Source organism: Hirundo rustica, chromosome 1 (genome assembly GCF_015227805.2).
Source record: "Hirundo rustica isolate bHirRus1 chromosome 1, bHirRus1.pri.v3, whole genome shotgun sequence".
NCBI lineage: Eukaryota > Metazoa > Chordata > Aves > Passeriformes > Hirundinidae > Hirundo > Hirundo rustica.
Genome location: NC_053450.1, coordinates 32,060,031 through 32,079,020, shown reverse-complemented (window position 1 = coordinate 32,079,020; position 18,990 = coordinate 32,060,031). Strand labels below are relative to the sequence as shown.

Genomic DNA, 18,990 nt, shown 5'->3' with positions numbered 1-18,990 from the left:
TGCTTTCATGGAGTTATGGATACTTTATACAAACATTGCTTAGTGCACAGTCATACCATAAGGGCACAAAAATGCATGAAGTTTCCTATTTTTTATTTATATTATCAAACAATATTCACAATACACAATCTGGTGGGAGAAGAAGCAGAAGGCACAGTGTACTTTACTCTAAAGTTTGAAAGCTGACAACTTCACATATACTTTTATGTAAATAAAAAATATTTGGCTTTCTAAGGGTTTCAGATCACTTGTATTACTTTGAGCATACACTAAAAAGAAAAGGTGGAGGGCTGTTTTGAGCACTATCAGCAACCGAGCAGATGATAAATGTACCTCTGTGTGCCATGTAGAAAGACGATGATAGCACAGAAAAGATGGGCTACTGTATCAGCTGTTAGTGGACTATATTCCTGTCAAAGGCTGATAAGCTCTACTCATGCATTGCCTTATTTAGTCAGACTTCTCTGCTGACACCACTGCACAGTAACAAGTGCATATGATGATTCCAGTACAGACTTCAGCTCCTTCTTTTACTCCAAGCATAACAAATATTAAATGGTTTAGTGTAGTTTTCTAAGGCATACTGGAGAAGTCTAATTTTCTCATTTGAGAATACATGCCAGTAACAAAACTGCATTCTTAATAGTACTTAATGTGGAACACGATTGAGACTGATATAGAATAGTCAGAAAAAATTGCAGACTTTTTCATAATGGAGACAGTTACTCTCTATTTTGAAGACTAAGAAATTTACTGGAACATATGTGATGTTCCATGAGCTTGTCGTTTGGGAATTACTGTTTTAAGAATGAGCATAGGCTAGCATAGGCTTAGGTCTCTAGAAGTAATTCACCTGAAGATAAAAAACATGATGAGAGAACATTTTTATTAATATTAAAAGCCAACATCTGTTACTTTCAGAAGGATGTCAGTGTCCCCACACTCACAGAACTAGTAGATTAGTCATGTTTCACTGAAACTATTTAATAATAGGCTGCTGTACTACAGTGTCACTTCAGGAAATCATCACTGCTTTAAGTTATTATACTACTGTCCATTAACTCATCTATTACAAATATATTTACAGCATAACTGCTACTATAGAGGTAAATTAGCAGAGCACATACTGTTAAAGTGTGCATCCCTGAAGTTTTGTCATCATGTTTCACTTACTTGCTAAGTTGTAAAATCAAGTAATCTGTGATAGGTCTTTTAAGTCATTAGCGTGAATTAACAAGATTCTGCTGTATATTATTTCACTGCTACTGCCAAAAGGTATCAGCTCTTGAATACAGGAGATCCAGTCAATGTCACATATTTAACTTCCTTTGGAACAATGACAATATATTTTATTAAAACTCACTCTGTATTGTACAATGCCATGTTAGCTAAAGCACTCAGTTAATACCTTGCTTTGTTTAGAGAAGGCAATATGGCTTTCAATGCTGCAGATGAACACCAGTCTTCATCAGATTTTATCCTTAGAGAAGGTCATCTAGACTAGGCTGCACTTTTCTTGGTACACACAGAGAGTTGGTGCACAAGCTTGACATACAACAAAAAACTGTGCTTATACACTCACCACATCTCTCTCGCTCTCTTTCATACAGACCTAAAGGAGTACTTGTTCCCAGGTATTTCTAACATGGCATCCCACTGTGACTCTTGCTGAAAGGTCTCACTAAAGGTTATGTCATGCTTGGAAAGCAAACCTACATAACCAAGTCCTGTTGTGCATCAGACCCACTGGATGAACACCCTGCCTGTGGCCTGGGAGCATATGCAGCTCACTCGGCCAATTGACCAAAGCCAGGGCTGGGTTTTGACTGCACAAACACCTGAGGAGGAGCAGCACAGGTGGACTGCCAGCTAAATTACTCTGGAAGTAATAGCAGCCCACTCCTGATCATTATCCTTCCCAGAGCTGCTGCCTCTACCACAAGGCTGTCTGGCTGCCTCTATCAGAATTTCACAGCACATTCCACACCCGCTTCTAAAGATCCTTTGGGGAAAAGCACAGCCGGGAGCCAGCTGTCTGAATGGCTTCAACACCCTCTTCTCCTTGGAAGCCTCTGATGTACTGCACATGCAATAAGCCACCCAGCTTTCCCTGCCACTAGGTAAATGACACATGCATCTAGCCAGGGAAGTTCGGCACCTGTGCCTAAATGACCTTCCAGAAAGGGGGCTGAACAAATAAAGCTGAGGAAAACAAATCATGATTAAAACTCTGTTAAACCTCACTCACATAAGATGCTTTTACCCTGGTTAGCTAGTACACTGAGGATCTTTACAACACACAAGAAGCCATACTGCAAGAAGAATCTCTATAATCAGCTGTTTCCATTGCAAACCATGTAATCTGCAAGTGGTAATTCTTACATGTATGTAAATGCAGAAACCAGATTCACTAGTAGAGCAATAAAGCACAAAGCTATATTTCCAGTTACTTTTTAGAGCAAAATAACTGCTTTCCAGAAATATGGATTTCCTCAGCAAGTGAGCTGACATGTCTTTCTAAAATAAATTCTGTCACCCCTATTCATATTGAGCTGTACCATACTCTAATCTCAGATTTTGAGGACAGTATGGAGAACAGCATAGCATTCAGCAGGAGTAACAGCAGACGGAATGTGTGACCTACGGATTCATTACAGAAGCTTCATTATTTGCAAAGGAAAAAGACTGAATCTAAGAAGATACCATTAATTCCTCTAGAATTCATAAAAGAATTGAATTTTAGTTTTTCTGGATAGTAGGAGAAGTGGACAGCACACTAAAAACCTAAAAGTTCCATTCAGTGGTAACTGAAGTGTCTCTGTATTTGATTATCCCTTCCTGATCCAGCTGGGAACTTCTAGTATCTTGACTTAGGCCTCACAACTGCCTGTGACTCCCACGAAACACAGCTCACAAAGAGCACTGTTCCATCAGTGATATCCTGCTATCACTGCAACCAGTTCTGTTGTCAGCATGGCAAACCTTTCCTATTTCATCAGCAGCCTGTGTAAAGGATACATTAAAAGCCACGATCAGCTCACACTTTCATCCTCCAAAGCAACAGGAGTAAGTAAAGTAACAGAAGTAAAAGTCCAAAGCAAATGGACTACATGCCATTTGTCTTCTCTTTGATCAGAAAGAGATGTTTTCTCTGGTTCTAAAGAAACATCACAGGAAGTATTTTAGTAGTAAGTTGAATGTTTTCAAGTCTTGACCAGTTTTCTCCATCTATCTACTGAGCAGCAAGCTGCATGCTCCTTGCCAGCTTCATTTCAGAATCTGCCAAGTAACAGCTGTGAGGAGTTGCTGATCAGAGCATGAAATGTCACCTCATTCCTTGAGAATGACAGGCGCAATAAAAAACAAACACCTTACATTACTGCTATAGTCTCACTAGAATTTTATTTCATAACTACCTTCTAAGATTAATAAAGTACACTTTAAAGTATCCTTCCGGGTCATGAAAGGGTGGATGATTTCAAATTATAATATGAAAGCATTTGCATATTTTCATATTAAAATCCCACACTATTATCGCCCTACTGGTTGTCTATTTCAGGTCAATTTAATAACAAAATTATTTTATCATATCAATGTTACGAATACACTCCTATGTTTGCAAGGATCCCCCTATTAAAACCCTCCTGCTTTCACTTAGAGATACCATAATGTGAATCATGTCAGTCTTTCCATGTTCTTGCTACTGAAGAATGTAGAGCTTTCACTGTAATATGCTCACTCTTGAAGACCCTGCTTTATTCACTACATTCAACATAATGCTCTCATCTAAATTTAGGTGGGGAGTTTATAAAATCTGTGCCTAATTTCTTTGGCATAAATATTAAACCATATTTCAGCAGCAAAAAGACAGAAGAGACCAAAACAATGCCTCCATACCATTCTCTCCGGCGGCTAGAAGCAATTGCATACATCACAACATCCATGGGCTATGGCTAATTTCCTTTTGAGAAGAAACTAGAGACGTGAAGACTAGAAATCTGTAATTTCTTTCCTGGTAGAGTGGGGGGAGGGAAGTGGGAGAAAAAAAATCCTCACCTTGTTTGTTCTTACCAGCACAATTCTTATAAAGACAGTATTACTGAAGTGAAACAGAACAACAGTATTCCAAAAAACCTCTACAAGAAATCATCTTTTCATTGCTCCTTATATTATTAGTGAACACATTTTGCTAATAATTGCATGATCACACATAAAGTAATTTCCATCATTTCAGTGATTTGAAACATGCATGATGAAAAGGCCCAAGAGTCTATGCAACTCAAAAGATGAGATAAAACATGTGGAGACAAATATTCCAGACAGAATGAAGCAAAAGCAAATAGAAAAGCACTATGAAGCTGTCCCATCAGAAACAATTGGTACCATCTTCAGGTCTCTACTCATACACTGCAAGAAAAATTACTGCAGATAGGAAGTCATTCAGAGAAGGATCTGAAAAAGCCATACCTTTCTCCTATTCACTTGTAAAGAACATCATGGGTGAGAGCACAAAAAAACAGGTCATGAAAAGTTTGAATCTGTTGTGTACATACTCCTCCAGAAGCAGTACACGAACAGTACCAGCTTTAAGATGATGCTGTACAATGTGATAACTGCAGCTTTTGGCACTGAACAAAGGGCCAGTACTGTGCCTCTGTCTAGAGGCATTGTTTCTGAGCAACACTGAAGAAGTTAATGGGATATATCAGAGTATTTCAACAAAAGATGCCCAATTACCTTTCAGGATGTTCTCATGCCCTTTAGCCAGCTGATTATATGTGGGGACTTTTCTCTTAGATCCAAAGGGATTGCTCTGATGGCATCATTTCCTTTTTTTATGCATTCAAGTTTTTTTCTTTTTCTTTTCAATTAAAGCTACACAATAGAAAAACAAACAGCAGGAAAGGATGTAACTGCAGACCAAGGTGACACTTGGTTGACCTTAGGATACAAGCGGACTCGTCTTGTCACATTCCTTTGGCAGGGAACCCAATCACAGGCAACAGCTCCACTACAATACAACATGATCTTTCGGACACAGAAATATAAAATACTGCCATCAAACAAAGTTATCTCATCACAAATATTTATGATGAGCATTTCAGTCAGTTATCTACATGCTTAAATTGAGCCTCTTTTTTCTTCACTGCTGCAATCTGAGTTACAGTGTTAACTTACTACTAGTCCTACTTGTACAGTCAAATACTGCAATAGCAAAGTAGGAGACAAATCACTTTAGGTCCCCACACTAAATTTAGAGGATAATACTGGAAATATCACAAAAAATTAATTAATGTAAGGGAAGATTAATAATTTCAGTCTTGTTCTCTCCTTACAGGAGTTTATGGGATAGATTAGCTCTGGAAAACCCTTTATTACACACGATACAGCAAGCGCAGAAAAAGGTGACGTTTAGTTTTAAACTGTGTCATGGTGATCAAATCTTCTATCACATACATAAAGAACTTTCTAGAAAAGCTACACATCCTATTTCAGAGTACCATGGCCCTCTGCAAAGCATCTGATCTAAATTACTATTCATTTAAAAATACCCCTCTGCCAAAACAAGCAACAGACCCAAAGCAAGTATCAAACATACACCCCAGAGTGATGAAAAAATAGAAGAATTATATGGTATAAAAAGTAGCATCATTGTCAAATTTTGAAGTGAGCAGAGTTATCGAAAGCTTTCAGTAAACCCTACTTTTAACCTTTGGAATAAAGAATGATGTCTAAAAAGAAAATATATTTGATAGTCTGAAAGAAGATCTGATGTTAATAAAAAACTTTTTTCACTTGATATGGATTGTAAAATGTATATTTCTAAATTGTACTACAGCATGAGACCAGCAGACAACAGAAATCGGAGAGTTATATAATTTGGTGGTTAAGCAAAGATATTTTTAGTACTTTGCTAATCCATCTAATGCATTTCTTTCTGAGAGAAGAAAATGGATTACACTGATAGCAATAACAGGGTCAAAACATGAGGATATTGACAAGGACCTTATATCTTCGAGAAAATAAACAAAAATATCTCAAATTATTTTTAACAGCATCCTTTCCTAAGGAAGGTTTATCAGGGATTGGGAATGGGTGACACTTACACATAAGCAATGTAGAATGCGAAGAGAAGAACCAAAACAAAGATGGAAAACTTTCACAGAAACACTTCAAATAGGAATCTCATAGTGCAAAACAAGCTGGTAACACCTCAAGAGAATCAAACAAATAGAAAACTATAGAAAGGTGTGTAGGCAAATTCTGAGTGGCACACAGTTTATGCTATTTGGGAAGCCTGAAGCAACTTCTACTTTTTCTGAAAGAGTATTTTTTTCAAAAATTACAGTAAAGAAACCATATCCTCTTACATTCTATTTCATATTAATCTCGAGAAGAACAGAGCATATTTAAACTGAAAGTATGGGAATAGGACCACCAAAGGACAATGAAAATATTTTTATAAACAGTAAATATTCTTGGAAAAGGATGAGTTAAACCACTTCTTAGTGTAATCTGAAACAAACTACAGTGGACCTAATGTTAAAAGGTCTCAATCTACTTTAAAGTTTCATTTATTAATAGATGGAAGTATCAAAGTTATGTACAAAATGTTTCCTCAGCTGACTTGCACCTCAGCAGGCTCAAGTTCTGCGTCCCTTGAAACCTCTACTTGCAAAATGAGACAACTCAGTGTCAAAGAACAGAGAAAAATATTGAAAGGTGTGAATTAGTTTTACTAATGAAAAGACAATAAATGGTTTCAGAGTCAGACAGAGAGGAAATAGTTTTAAGTTTAACAGTGAGCACATAAAAGCAGAAAATCCAAGAGGAAACTGTCACCCTAATTCTGCAAAGTGAATTTCTATGCAAAATCGGAACTATTTTCTTGAATAGATTAAGCAGTCCTAGGTTATACATCTGTCCAAAATCACATTTTCATGTACCAGCAAATTCCAGAGAAATTAGTCATCTTTTTAAAGAAAAGTATCTTTTAAAGTATCACATTAGCTACACTAAAAGCAGAACAGCGTTTCTTAAAATTTCAGGGACCTTGAAAAAGCAGGCAGAGTTTCTGAAGATAGTTTAAGCTGAGTTTTCTCAGACTGACCTATGAAGACACAGGCACTGTGTTCTTTGAACCATCAACCAAAAATGCCTTAATTATTACGTTATTATTACAAAGAGCTGATTAAATATGTTGTGAAATAGCAAATAAATGGGACAACTTTTGTTATGAGGAAATGAGCTCACACATTTCACAGACCCAAGTCTTGTGCAACCCGTACTCAAATACCAGGGCACAATTCAACATTTCTGCGGACTTTTAATAATGATCCAAAATTTAATAGTATTCTGTACTGAAAAGATTCCAGTCTGGCTTCATGCTTGCTGGAAACAGCAAAAATCTAGGTGTGCAAACAAGTGTGTGAGACCTCTGATGGTCTACCTGTACTGTATGGAGACCTTCCTGAAAGAGACACCAGCTCCTTCATATTGCTCACTCACCATGAAGGTCCACAGCCAAAGTTCACCATGTTATGTATGCAGCATGTCATCTCTCAGCAGGTAACTCACAACTTAACTGCTATACAGACTTCATGGTCACTTTTATAATGATCTAACCACAAGTGGTAAGAAGCAAGTGAATTCCAATCAAGTATCTGTCACATTACAAAGATGGAACTAACAAGTGAACTGTTAAAAGCCACTTAAAACATATCCTGATCAACTAAAATGTGAAGAAAACATCAAATCAGATTTAGCCTAAACTCCTTGGCAAATTTATTCAGAACTGTAATTCTGACTAATTGATCTCTGCATTTATTGTTCACCAATCCAGCAAAGCTCAAAGCTAAATGCTATGTACTTAAATCCTTCTGCTAAAAAAGGTTAACCCCCAGAGCTCCATCAACAATTTTTCCATCAGAAATGCATTGTATCTGTGCACGTCACAGACACAGACTTTGAGGTGAAAATACTTAGTGTCTTTTCCTGATAACAAGTAGCTGTATAAAGCTCAATTATGAGCAAGTAATGTAACTACATCTCATGCAGGTGGTCTAAATTTTAAGCATACAAAATATACGCTCATTTTTATCTGTCCCATTTCTGTATTAAAATCAATTTCTGGAACAGGTATAAACTCTGCATTAAGAAATAAAACTACACACTCTTCACCGATATGGCATATACTATCAAACAGTACTTGGGATTGTAACACAGTATTATGATTTTTTTCCTCATATTTCATTATCCACTGAGTATATAAACCAATATTTATACCTGTACATTGCACCATTAAGAAATTGTGAATGCTGGGCAACATTCGACCTCCCAAGATGAATTGAGTTTTGCTCAAGGAATCTAGTCACCACCGGTAGAAAGATAAAAGTCTCTTCACCAGAAACCACTAATACTTCAACACATCTGTACAAATTAAACATTTCTGAATATCACAATAAGTCACCAACTTATCTGCTCCATTGATTCTTATGGAAATTATAAATACCGTTCCCACCTTTATTGGTAATCTGCGACTACCAAAATGGAACTCTTCTCTGAAGCAGAAAATTATGTTATGAATGGTAATAAGTTTAGAAAATTATTTAAAATATGAAAAATCATTAGATTTTCAGTAAAACTGAAAATAAGTCCCTCATCAAGATACATGAAAGTAAAGGAAGGACTCCCTACATGGACACATGGAAAATACACTCCTGTGCTTAACGTGGTTCACCACTGCATCTTCACAAAGCATTCTGACAACTGCCACCTGTCTGGTTACAGTCAACTTTTGTTTATAGAACCACAGAATTATTCAGGAGGCAAAAGACCTTTAAGATCATCCACTCTAACAGTTAATCCACCCCTGCCAAGTCCACCACTAAACCAAGTCCCTATGTTATCACATCTACATGTCCTGAAAATGTATGCCAGGAAAAATAAGGGAACCATCTCTTCATGGATGGTTCCCTTATTTTTCCTGAAATACATTTTGTATCTTAGTGCTTGGCAGTATATTATTTGTTTTTAGGATATTCCTAAGATGCTTATACAACTGACATCACAAATTCCTGCAAGTGAAAGAGCTTAAAAAGTGAACTTGGGCTGAACAGGCACACATAAGTGCACAAACAGAGCCAGATCCTAGGAAGTCACTTCAGTTATCACCAACATTTCTTCCTCTTCTTTTTCCCATAATGTCAAGTTTTTAACCAGCAACAGGTATGAAACCCTAGCTCCAGATAAGAACATAATAGGGCTGTGATGCATGCCTGCATCTACCCACAGGCCACCTCAACTTTGGAGTCTTGCTTGTTCCCACATTTGTATTTTAAGTTCTTTTGCAAAACTAAGAGTGAGATGATCCAATACCTTTATTTATGAACTAATCTGAAAATTCAGAGAAGAAATATCTTTGAAATTATTCACCCCAAAGCCATAAAAGAAAGCTAAAGCAGCAGCAAAATGACCTCTCCCTCTTCTCATATGTGCCAATAACAACTGAGGCAAGCACAAAGTGGAGATGTCGCATTATAGCAGTAAGGTAACTAAACAAGCCTTACCCACCTGATTCAGAGTGGTAAGAAAAGAGAGGTGTAGATACTTGTCTTCTTAACCTCCTAGGACAAAAAGCCTGAAAATTCACATTTAACTGATTTCATTTTAGTCGGACGCTAGAATGAAGTTTCTGGCTTTTAAATACAAAACAGTAATATCATCATTTCTCTTCAATCCCTACTTTTAATTTAGTAGGACCAAAGTATAGCATTTGTCACTGAAAAGTCTGGAAATAAAGATTAAAAAAAAAAGAAGAAGTGCTAAAGCGAATAAAAAATTAATTCAGAAACTGAACATAATGGGACAGACTAAATGACTGGTTCTTGAACTGGGGTTTAACGCTGGATACTCATAGGGCTCAGGGCTGAGAACCCATGCCGTTCTTAAATGACGAGGAAAAGCTTTAACAGCTGAGTGAATTTGTGAATGGCAGTGTCAGAAAAGTCTGAGGCGCAACTGCAATGAAGGGCTGCACAAAACTCACTGATCACTCTTAATGGCGAATAAAGTTCAATTTAAGTGTAAGAGTGATGTGCAAAGAAGAATAACCCTAACTTTATTTATAAGTGGCTTTAAGATGACCTTGGATATGAGCTCTTGGGAGACTACCTCTACTCAGCAGATCTGGGAATACTAAATCCTGAGAGGACAACAGGAATAATCAATAGGTTGCTTCAGATGTTAAACACTTAAACAGGCTTGAGGGAGGCAAACTTTTATGGAGAAATTTATTCCTGGACACTAGCCACAAAGAGATTGTGCCTCTACCACCACAGACAATGGGAGCAAAGAACTGCAGAAGAATGAAAAAGCAGAAAACAAAGTGCAAATAGAGGAGTATTGAAAGAGAAAGATCATAGTGAGATAGGCAAAAGAATGCAGGTCAGTGTACTCAAGTATACACCGAAATCTGTTGAATACATAAAGCAGAAAAATCTATTAATCGCCAGATACATGAAAGGAAGTCATAATATGTATCACTGACCATTAATACTCAAACAGTACTACTCACTGAACTACACCAGTTTTGAGAAAATGAATCAATTGTTATTTGGGAAATAGAGAATAAGATCAACATAGGGGGCATGAATTAATAATTTTAATGGATATTTTTCTGCTGTAGTTGTTCAGTGAGAAACATCTTACTCTATAGAATACTGAGTGACAAAGTTACAGTTAGATGATAGCAAGTTTTCTTATCTCTTTGAAGAAATAAGCTGTGAATGTTCTACATGAGTTGATTTCGTCTTTAAGCAAAACATTGAGTAAATTACTCATGCTCCAACTAATACTACTAGACATATGTATGCAGTTGTACTAGATACAGTGGAAATACAAAATATCTTTTTAGTTTTGAGAGTATTTTTATAGCAATCAATAACACAAATCAAATTACTTAACTCTACAATTCATACATGACTAACCAGTTCAAACGATCCAGATTTTGTTTTTTAAATGGGATTTATTTCCATCACAGAAACACTCCTGCAAGTCAGTAGAGACAGATGCTATTTGCAGCTTAGCATTTGAACAATTGTTGTAATACAGGCCAAACTGACATGCTGTGTGAAAACTAAGGGGAGAATCTGCATAACAGCTCATCTTCTATGGCCACAAAAAATATTAGTCTCTTTGTGTATCCCAGTATCATTTAAAAAAAAAAGCCTTAATGTTGTCACATGCATCTGCTGGGCCACTACTGCAAAAATCCTCTCTGCTTCTGAATTAAATGTTCTGGAAATTGGGAAAAAAAAATCCTTATCATCTGAATAAAGAAATATTTCAAGAATGTTTTTACAGTAGAAAAAGGCATTCTTAGAAAATTATTTTAGAAGTAATGGGGCAGCATTGTTTCATTTATGTTATGAAAGCACTGAATATTTCCCATCTTTTACTAGCAATCTCCTGATTTTAAACAATTTAGAAAAGCAACTCTTAAGTAACAATTCCATGTCTAATACAAACACATGGTAAGACTGGATACACATCAGAACTGCTTTAAAAAAACCAAAATCCCTATCAAGCTTATGGCTGTAGGTAGGTATATTTGGACATAGGCGATTTGATAAAAAATTACATACTTGAGGCTTTTTAAAATTTCAAGCTGAGGGATGACATAGGACTAATTTTGCATATTTTCAGCCATGTAATCTTGGTGCATTAAACACTAAGAAAGTAAAAAAATCTGTGTAGCAATGTTTATAAGATTTGTTTGTTTCAAACAGGTGTACTATTAATTCCCCAGGAAATAACTGAGGAACAGACCAAGATTATATTCTTTTACCAACAAGTTGTTTGTGAAATCTGAAGGAATATGTGCCCCAATGAAGTTAGTGGTAAAACTCCCACAGGATTCAAAGAATATGGTTTTCTACAGAGAATGCAGAATTAACTTTAAAATTACTATCTATAGTAGCTCAAGACCTATTTTAAGTTTTACCACAGCATTTGTTATCTTCAAATAAAATATGTAGCAAAATGATTAAGAATGATTTCATCTTGAACCTCAGGCAGCTTTCTGCACCGAAGCAAGCAGTCTTAGATAAATACCTTTGGTATTTGTTGGATCCTATTCCTAAACACAATGTTCATATTTCAGCTATAATAAGTAAAGCATCTCCAAGGCGTGTGAGGCACCAGGCTTGCAAGTGTCCAGTTTAGTTCCTTGAGTAAAGTGAGAGTGGTAGAGTCAGCTAAATCCATCACGGAAAGCTGTGTGTGGCACAAATAATTCAATGCTGTTTGGAACGATTAGCAGCTGCCTTCTAGTGTGGACACAAACCGTACTATCACATGCATGTAACTTCAGCTCTCCCTAGAAATCACAGTTTGTTCAGGTCAGGCTGAGCACACTCGTTACACAAGGCAATGAACACAGCAAAGGAGCTGCCTAATAAACCATCTAGTACTGCTTCCAGAGACTTCACATGCTTCGTATGACCCCATCATGCACCACAAGGTTACTGACTCTGAATCAAGGTTACGAAAAATATAAGCAGTGGGTTCTTAGGTGCTGTACTGCGGACATGGGTGCTCTGGGGTGGCCAACTGCGCTAGAGGTGCTGCCCAGCAACTTGAAGCCAATGCTAAGTGCCCAAGCCGAGGCTGGTGCAGCACCCCGCCAGGACTCAGGGTAAACTGGAGTTCTCTGACTTATCCTCAGCACTGGACATTACACAAGCTACTGGCTCCAGGCCACAATGACTGCAGGGGAGAGAAGGGACCCAAGAAAGTCCATGTTGTGAAGGTGGGTTCACTCCCAAACAAAATTGTTATTCTGGGTCTCCACTACCAAGTCAATCCTGCTGCACTGTCCTCCTATATCCACTTCTAACAACCCAAAACTCCTTTGGAGCCATGCAGAACAAAGCAGCCTGCTTGTGAGACTGGATCAAAACCAGAGTTCCAGTAGTTTCTATTAAAAAATAAAAGCTGAAATTGAGCTCTAGCATCTGTGGACTTGGACACAAACATGTTAAAAATAAAATCGAGCTGTCTAAAAAAGCTGCTCTGAAAAAGAAATCACTGCAGAAGATGCCAGTTAATCCCCCTTCAGTACTCCACTTAAAAGGTCTTCCTGACTGGAGGCTTGCTAGTCACGGCTGTCTGAGCATAGACAGCTAATTAACAAGGAGGAACTGCTCCATATTATTAGTAGCAAGATATTGATTTTACTGTTATCTTGTTCTCTGATCCAGTCTTTTGCCAGCTTCTTTTCATCTGTTGGACACTGCCGTTTTCCCAGACTGCAAGGTCCCCAGACAGCATAATTTGTTTGTGCAGTGCCTAACACAAAGGAACCATTATGCTTCACCAAATTTCAGGTGCTCATGTAATGAGAGCCCATTACAATATTGCTTTTAAGGTGGTCATGGCATATTATGACAATACATACACTTCACTTAAAACTTGCTCAAAACTTTAACTTAATTAAAAGTATTTAGCTTCTGTGAAAAAGAAAATAAAAAAGTTTTAATTCTTTAATCTGCTTGTTTTATGACCTGAAAGATCAATGAAATGTATGGAAAGTATCAACAAGGAGTATTTTTCTCTTTTGGTTTCTTTCTCCCTTTTCCTTCATACACTGTCTTCTGGTTCATATTTCTTACCCTTACTGTATTTTTATCGTGTCCCTCTGTGTCCTTGCAAAGTTTGTTTTTCCTCAGAGAGTTGATGCTTAAAGGAGAAGACCTTTTAAGGGGACAATTACCTAGAAAATATTTGAAAGGAGAATAAAAAGAAAAAGGCCTGGCTCTGAACTCTCAATTCTGAATGTATAAAATTTACTTTTCTGAAAGAATATAGAATGTGAATGGTTATTAGTAAATAAACATCATTCCTTCCACTTCCGCTGCTTCATGTTTACTTACAGGACTCATGTATTTTAAAAACACCCAGTGACATTGAGTATTATAAGAAAAATTTATGTTCAAACTCTGTAAATGAATTTGAATTAATTAATCCCCACAATAATGATATTTTTAAAAATACATCTTATAAAGTTTTGAAAAGGGAATGTATTGGACATAACTTTTGAACAAGTTTCTCAAATTCTGGGAATTTTATATTTTTGCCAAAATATTTTTCCTTAATTACAGCTAGTAAAACTCTACCACACAATCAAATCTATTAAGCTGCACTGTAATTTTAAAAGAATTTTTATTCATTGCTAATTTCTAATCTGTTTGCAATACACATCTGTGTAGCAGAAGCTAGTAATTACTTCCCTGATACAGCAGCTTTTTTATACATGACACAATGTTGCAATCTGCTATCTCTTGAGAAATGCTGCCGTCATCGTCAAAACACCTTAGTACAAATGCCTCGAAAACACAAGAGCTAAATCAGGAGAGCCAATGCAAATTCAGGTTCAGAGAAGCACTATTTATCCCAATTTTTATATTCTTCTGTAGCCACAGAACTGCTACTTTAGACAAAGGAAGATTTACACAGATTACTAAAGCGGACTTGTAGACATAAAAAGACCTCAGGAATATAGAGCAAAACAGTGGTTGGTCTCATTGAAGACTGTTTGGACATCTGTCACAGGTCAAACTACCAGCCAAACCTGTCATGACCAGCAGGGAGCTATGATGAGGAGTATGGTCTGTTTCCATTTGGCTGAACAAACATTTTAGGAATAAACAGGGCAGGAAGAATAACATACAACTCCAAGCTGCATTGAAAAGGAAGATACCTGGATATGAGTAAGGATTTCTAGCTCTTTGCTTCAATGCTTTTTGGGGTGAGAAAAGGTCTATCTAATGAGTTCTTCACCTAATGGAATGGAAATCTACAGCAAGCACACAGTGCTGGTGACATCAGTCTGAAACACAGAAGGCCATTGTGCAGTGAGGTTATGCCATATGGGCAGAACGACCTTTGTATTAAATATTAGAGAAATTATAGAAGGCACCTCTCCTAGACTTTTTTGTGCACTAGTAATTGTTGGGAAACAGACAAGAGCACCATCTTCATATTCATCTAGGAAGACACTGCAAGAATGCTACCGTCTAAAGAATTATTGCATTATTACTATATCAGTTTGGTAAAAAATAGACTCACAAACCAATACTAGTCATCAGCCTTCTGTGAGATAGAAACACTTCCATCTTGAAACCATACCGATCCGGTCAGCCTAGATTTTAACAACTATTTGAAATGGAAGTTTTTTTCACTCAATGCTGCTCTACAATCTATTCCAGATGATATGGCTGCTGACCCTGCAAGTATGACAGTTCCTTAGTTCACTAGTGCCCATCACCTTGCTCCTACCGGTTGATACTCAAAACAACTCTGAAAACTTGAGAGACAGGAAAGGTCTTGCCGATCTTACTAGGGGAGGCCAGCATGCCCTCAGAAGTGAAGTTAATATTATCGTCATGTCATGCCTGATGTTGCCCAGCTTGGTGTCAGGTCTCTTGGCCTTTGAATCGGTGCCAGTACAGTTGGTGCAGTGGCTATTAAAAAGAGAGAAGACCTGATTCTGCAATCTTGCTGTCTATCCTGGTAGTTATGGGAGTACTCCAGAGAGATTTTTAGCTGAGAAACTAAATGGAAAGATTGCCCCTGGTAACAGCTGCACTATAACTGAGTCTTTCTGATGCACTTTCAAAAACATATTTTCAAGGAATAAACATTGTTTTGATGAATTGTTCCAAAAGAAGCAATTTGAACTCTGTCCTCTACCTAAAAATCCAAGGGAAGGAAAAGCAAACAAAACACTTCAGAGACACTTCTTGAAGAGGAAGTGCAAGCACCATGCCTTGGAACATAATGGGCTCAGATGACAGCTTTGTAAAAGCTTTATATATATTCAAAGTGGTGACTCCCTCTTTCCATACATCCCACCACCCTGTTTTTTAAAATTATGTACTGAGAGAACATGAATGGGATCCAGTACTTTCTTAAAGTTAGGTATTACTGATCTGCTTTACTAATATGGTATGCTGTCATACAATGCCTTACATATATTTATAGAAGTAACCGAGTATATGCTACCCTTTAGTTACCTACGTGACCAGTTCTCTGAAAAGTCATTTAACAGTATGCTACGTTCTTCATCTTAGTGTCTCAACGACTTCTTGCTATGACATTTTATATATTCAAGCTCTACCACTTATACAGGTTTTCCTATTTTCTTTATTTCTTAGGACTGCCAGGAAAAGGGTAGTCACTGGGGACACACTAGAAACCACACTAAACTAGGAATCAGTTGATCAGCTCTAAGAGTAATGTGACATTCTCTTTCTAAAATAGCATGAAGATTTTCTTTCACGCACATTCTGGATTCTTTTTTTTTTTATTCAAAGCATATTTCAAGAAAAACCTGCCTGAGGAAACAAACTAAGGCCATCAATAGAGAAACTGCCACAGAAATTCATTGGACGGAAATAAAAATTAAATAGCTTTTTAAAGAGTTCTCAAACTTAAAATAAAGCCAGTTATTTTATAGACGGTTAAATTGTCTATATTGATTTAATTTGTAACAATTCCATTTCAAGAAACTTTGCTTGGTTGTTGGTTAGGAGTTTGAAGTGAAAATGACACTTTTCTCCACTATCAATACCTATACACTTCTCCCATCTCAAATACTTGACAGAGGCACAGGGAGAAGATGACCACCACTATTTGATGTGGTGGTTATGTGATCAGATGAGCTGAGGAGAAGCATGCTCCCAAACGGAAGAGTCCTCATACAGAACTCTTCCGGCAGATACTGCCCTGGCAATCAAATCAACATCCTCCAAGCACATCCTCAACCATTATTCTTACGCTGTTCATACCATAGTTTCTCAGAAAAAGAGATGCATCTTAAGATGCCTATGGTCAAATGGGCAACTTCAGTGAGTTTCAGATGCTACCAAAAAAATTCAGCAATACAGTAAGCACAACTGAGTATGCTTATGGAAAAATATTCAAACTTCACTTCATATCCCCCAAATCATTCACTTCTTTCCTCACCAGTTTTATTTTCCAAACAGGTTTAAAGGCATAATGCAACAGCGCTTGAGAGAAAACAGAAATGTATCAAGAACAAAAATGTACTTTTACAGTATATTATGGAACACACAAACTCTTTACACAAATGAGTTGAAGTTCTAAGTTTCACATGCGTAATGCTACTAAAGTCAATGGAGCTACACACATGAAACTGAAAGGTGAGCAAGTGCTCACTAACACAAAGGTTTACAACTTTCCATTTGATAACTTACCTTGAGGTTGCAATTTCCACTTTGGTTCTTGCCATGGCAGCTGCTCGCTGCGCACCCTCTATTGCTCTATCCACCTTTTCTCTCGTTTTTGTGTTTCGTATTGGTATAAGTTGCTTTCTTATTCCACGGACCAAAATGTTATTTTTGTACTTTCCCTCTTCTTTGGTGCCATCTGGAAACATGGTACATCCATATCCATGCCTCCTGTTATTCAACCACTCTCCTTCGTATTTCATACCGTTTGAACGCTCACTGATACCAAAACCGCTGCGCTTGTCATTCTTCCATTCACCCATATAGGCTTCTGTAGTGGTAGCATCAACATGGTCTTCCAGAGGGCTATAATCACAGTCACCATCTCCAAAACTAATCGTAGAGTTGGCGTCACTAGAACTAATTCTGCTCATAGTAGCATCGCTCCTGACAGAGCTCCGTTTGCTAGATATCGATGACCTAGATTCCGATTTTCTAAGTTTTATACTACCAAGAAGGGATCCTCTTCTGAATAAGCCTCCTTTTTTCTTAATGCCCATGGCTTCTACATCACTGTGAAAATTGAGCACAAATCCTCCTCTTGTTCCAGCCGGACTGTCTGAAGTGACGTCATGCAGAACAGTGCCATTGCTCTGCTCACTTCGAAGGGACGCCAGAGATGTTCGGAGAGGTGAACGGATCACAGTGGCCATGCCGTAGGGTACACTCTGACGTACACCATATCCATGCCTCATCCCTCCTGTCCACTGCCCCTGGTAAGTACCTTTTAAAGTAATAAGAAATTAAATTTAGGAAGCTGTAGAAGACCTAGCCCTTTCCATCCAATATGTATGTTACAGGCAACAATACGCTGTCAACTCTGATTTTGGTGAGATGCACATGATACAGATAGATAAACTACTTTTGTTACTTATTTTTCTTATAAATTATTTTTCCACTTAGAAAATACTTCACTTTCACAGCTGATTTATTTTGGCAACTAAGACATAGTAACTATAATCACATAAAGACTTTCTTAATGGATCTGTCCGGGGGAAAAAGAAATGAGAGAATTTTTAAAGCAAGTCTCCCTCAACATTTTTTAAGGTGGACTGATAGGAAGGGGGCCAGCAGAAACAGAGATATATTATAATATGCAGTCAGCTGAGGAGGGAGAGAGGGCTGGAGAGAAGGGAGAGAGCAGGACACTTAAGCTCTTGTGCCCAGCTGCTCACTGAAAGAGCCAGCAGAAGTAACCATTCTGTTACTGGGCGTTTATGGTGACTACAGACCTCTCCTTGTCAGGAGCTATTTGACAAGGCACTAGATTGCTTTCAGATAGGCTTTTGGATCCACTGTCATAAAAGAATTGATTTTACAATAGAATTTTAAAATTTTTGTGTGGATTTGAATTAAAGAACAAGACCTTAGGACTCCCTTCTCTTTATGAACTCTTCATACTAACACTTTCTGGTATCCCCAGTACATAAACATGCACTGCATTCTGCATTATGTTGTGACAGAGGAATCAAAAGCATGATTTCTTTAGCCCTTTTTTTGCCTTTCATTTGTTCTGCAGTACGTAAGAAAGGCAAGCCAGTAATACAATATTGCACAACATTCTAGTAAATGTTTAATCACAACTACTCTTGTAAAAAAATTTAAACAGCAATGTAAGGAGGGAGTATCGTATGCAATACAAAAAGTCATGGATGTCCATGCAAAGCTGCACTCGAGC

At 37.4% G+C, this 18,990-nt stretch overlaps 1 protein-coding gene across 4 annotated transcripts in view; it reads right to left on the bottom strand.

Moving 5' to 3' along the window:
- The window catches only part of JPH1 (junctophilin 1), an 82,624-nt gene that overhangs the window by 57,888 nt on the left and 5,746 nt on the right, over positions 1-18,990 (bottom strand). For all 4 annotated transcript variants that reach the window (XM_040062202.2, XM_040062193.2, XM_040062211.2 and 1 more), the window contains exon 2: positions 17,280-18,036. In XM_040062202.2, coding sequence (XP_039918136.1) covers positions 17,280-18,036 — 757 coding nt within the window. The remainder of the gene's footprint in view (positions 1-17,279; positions 18,037-18,990) is intronic.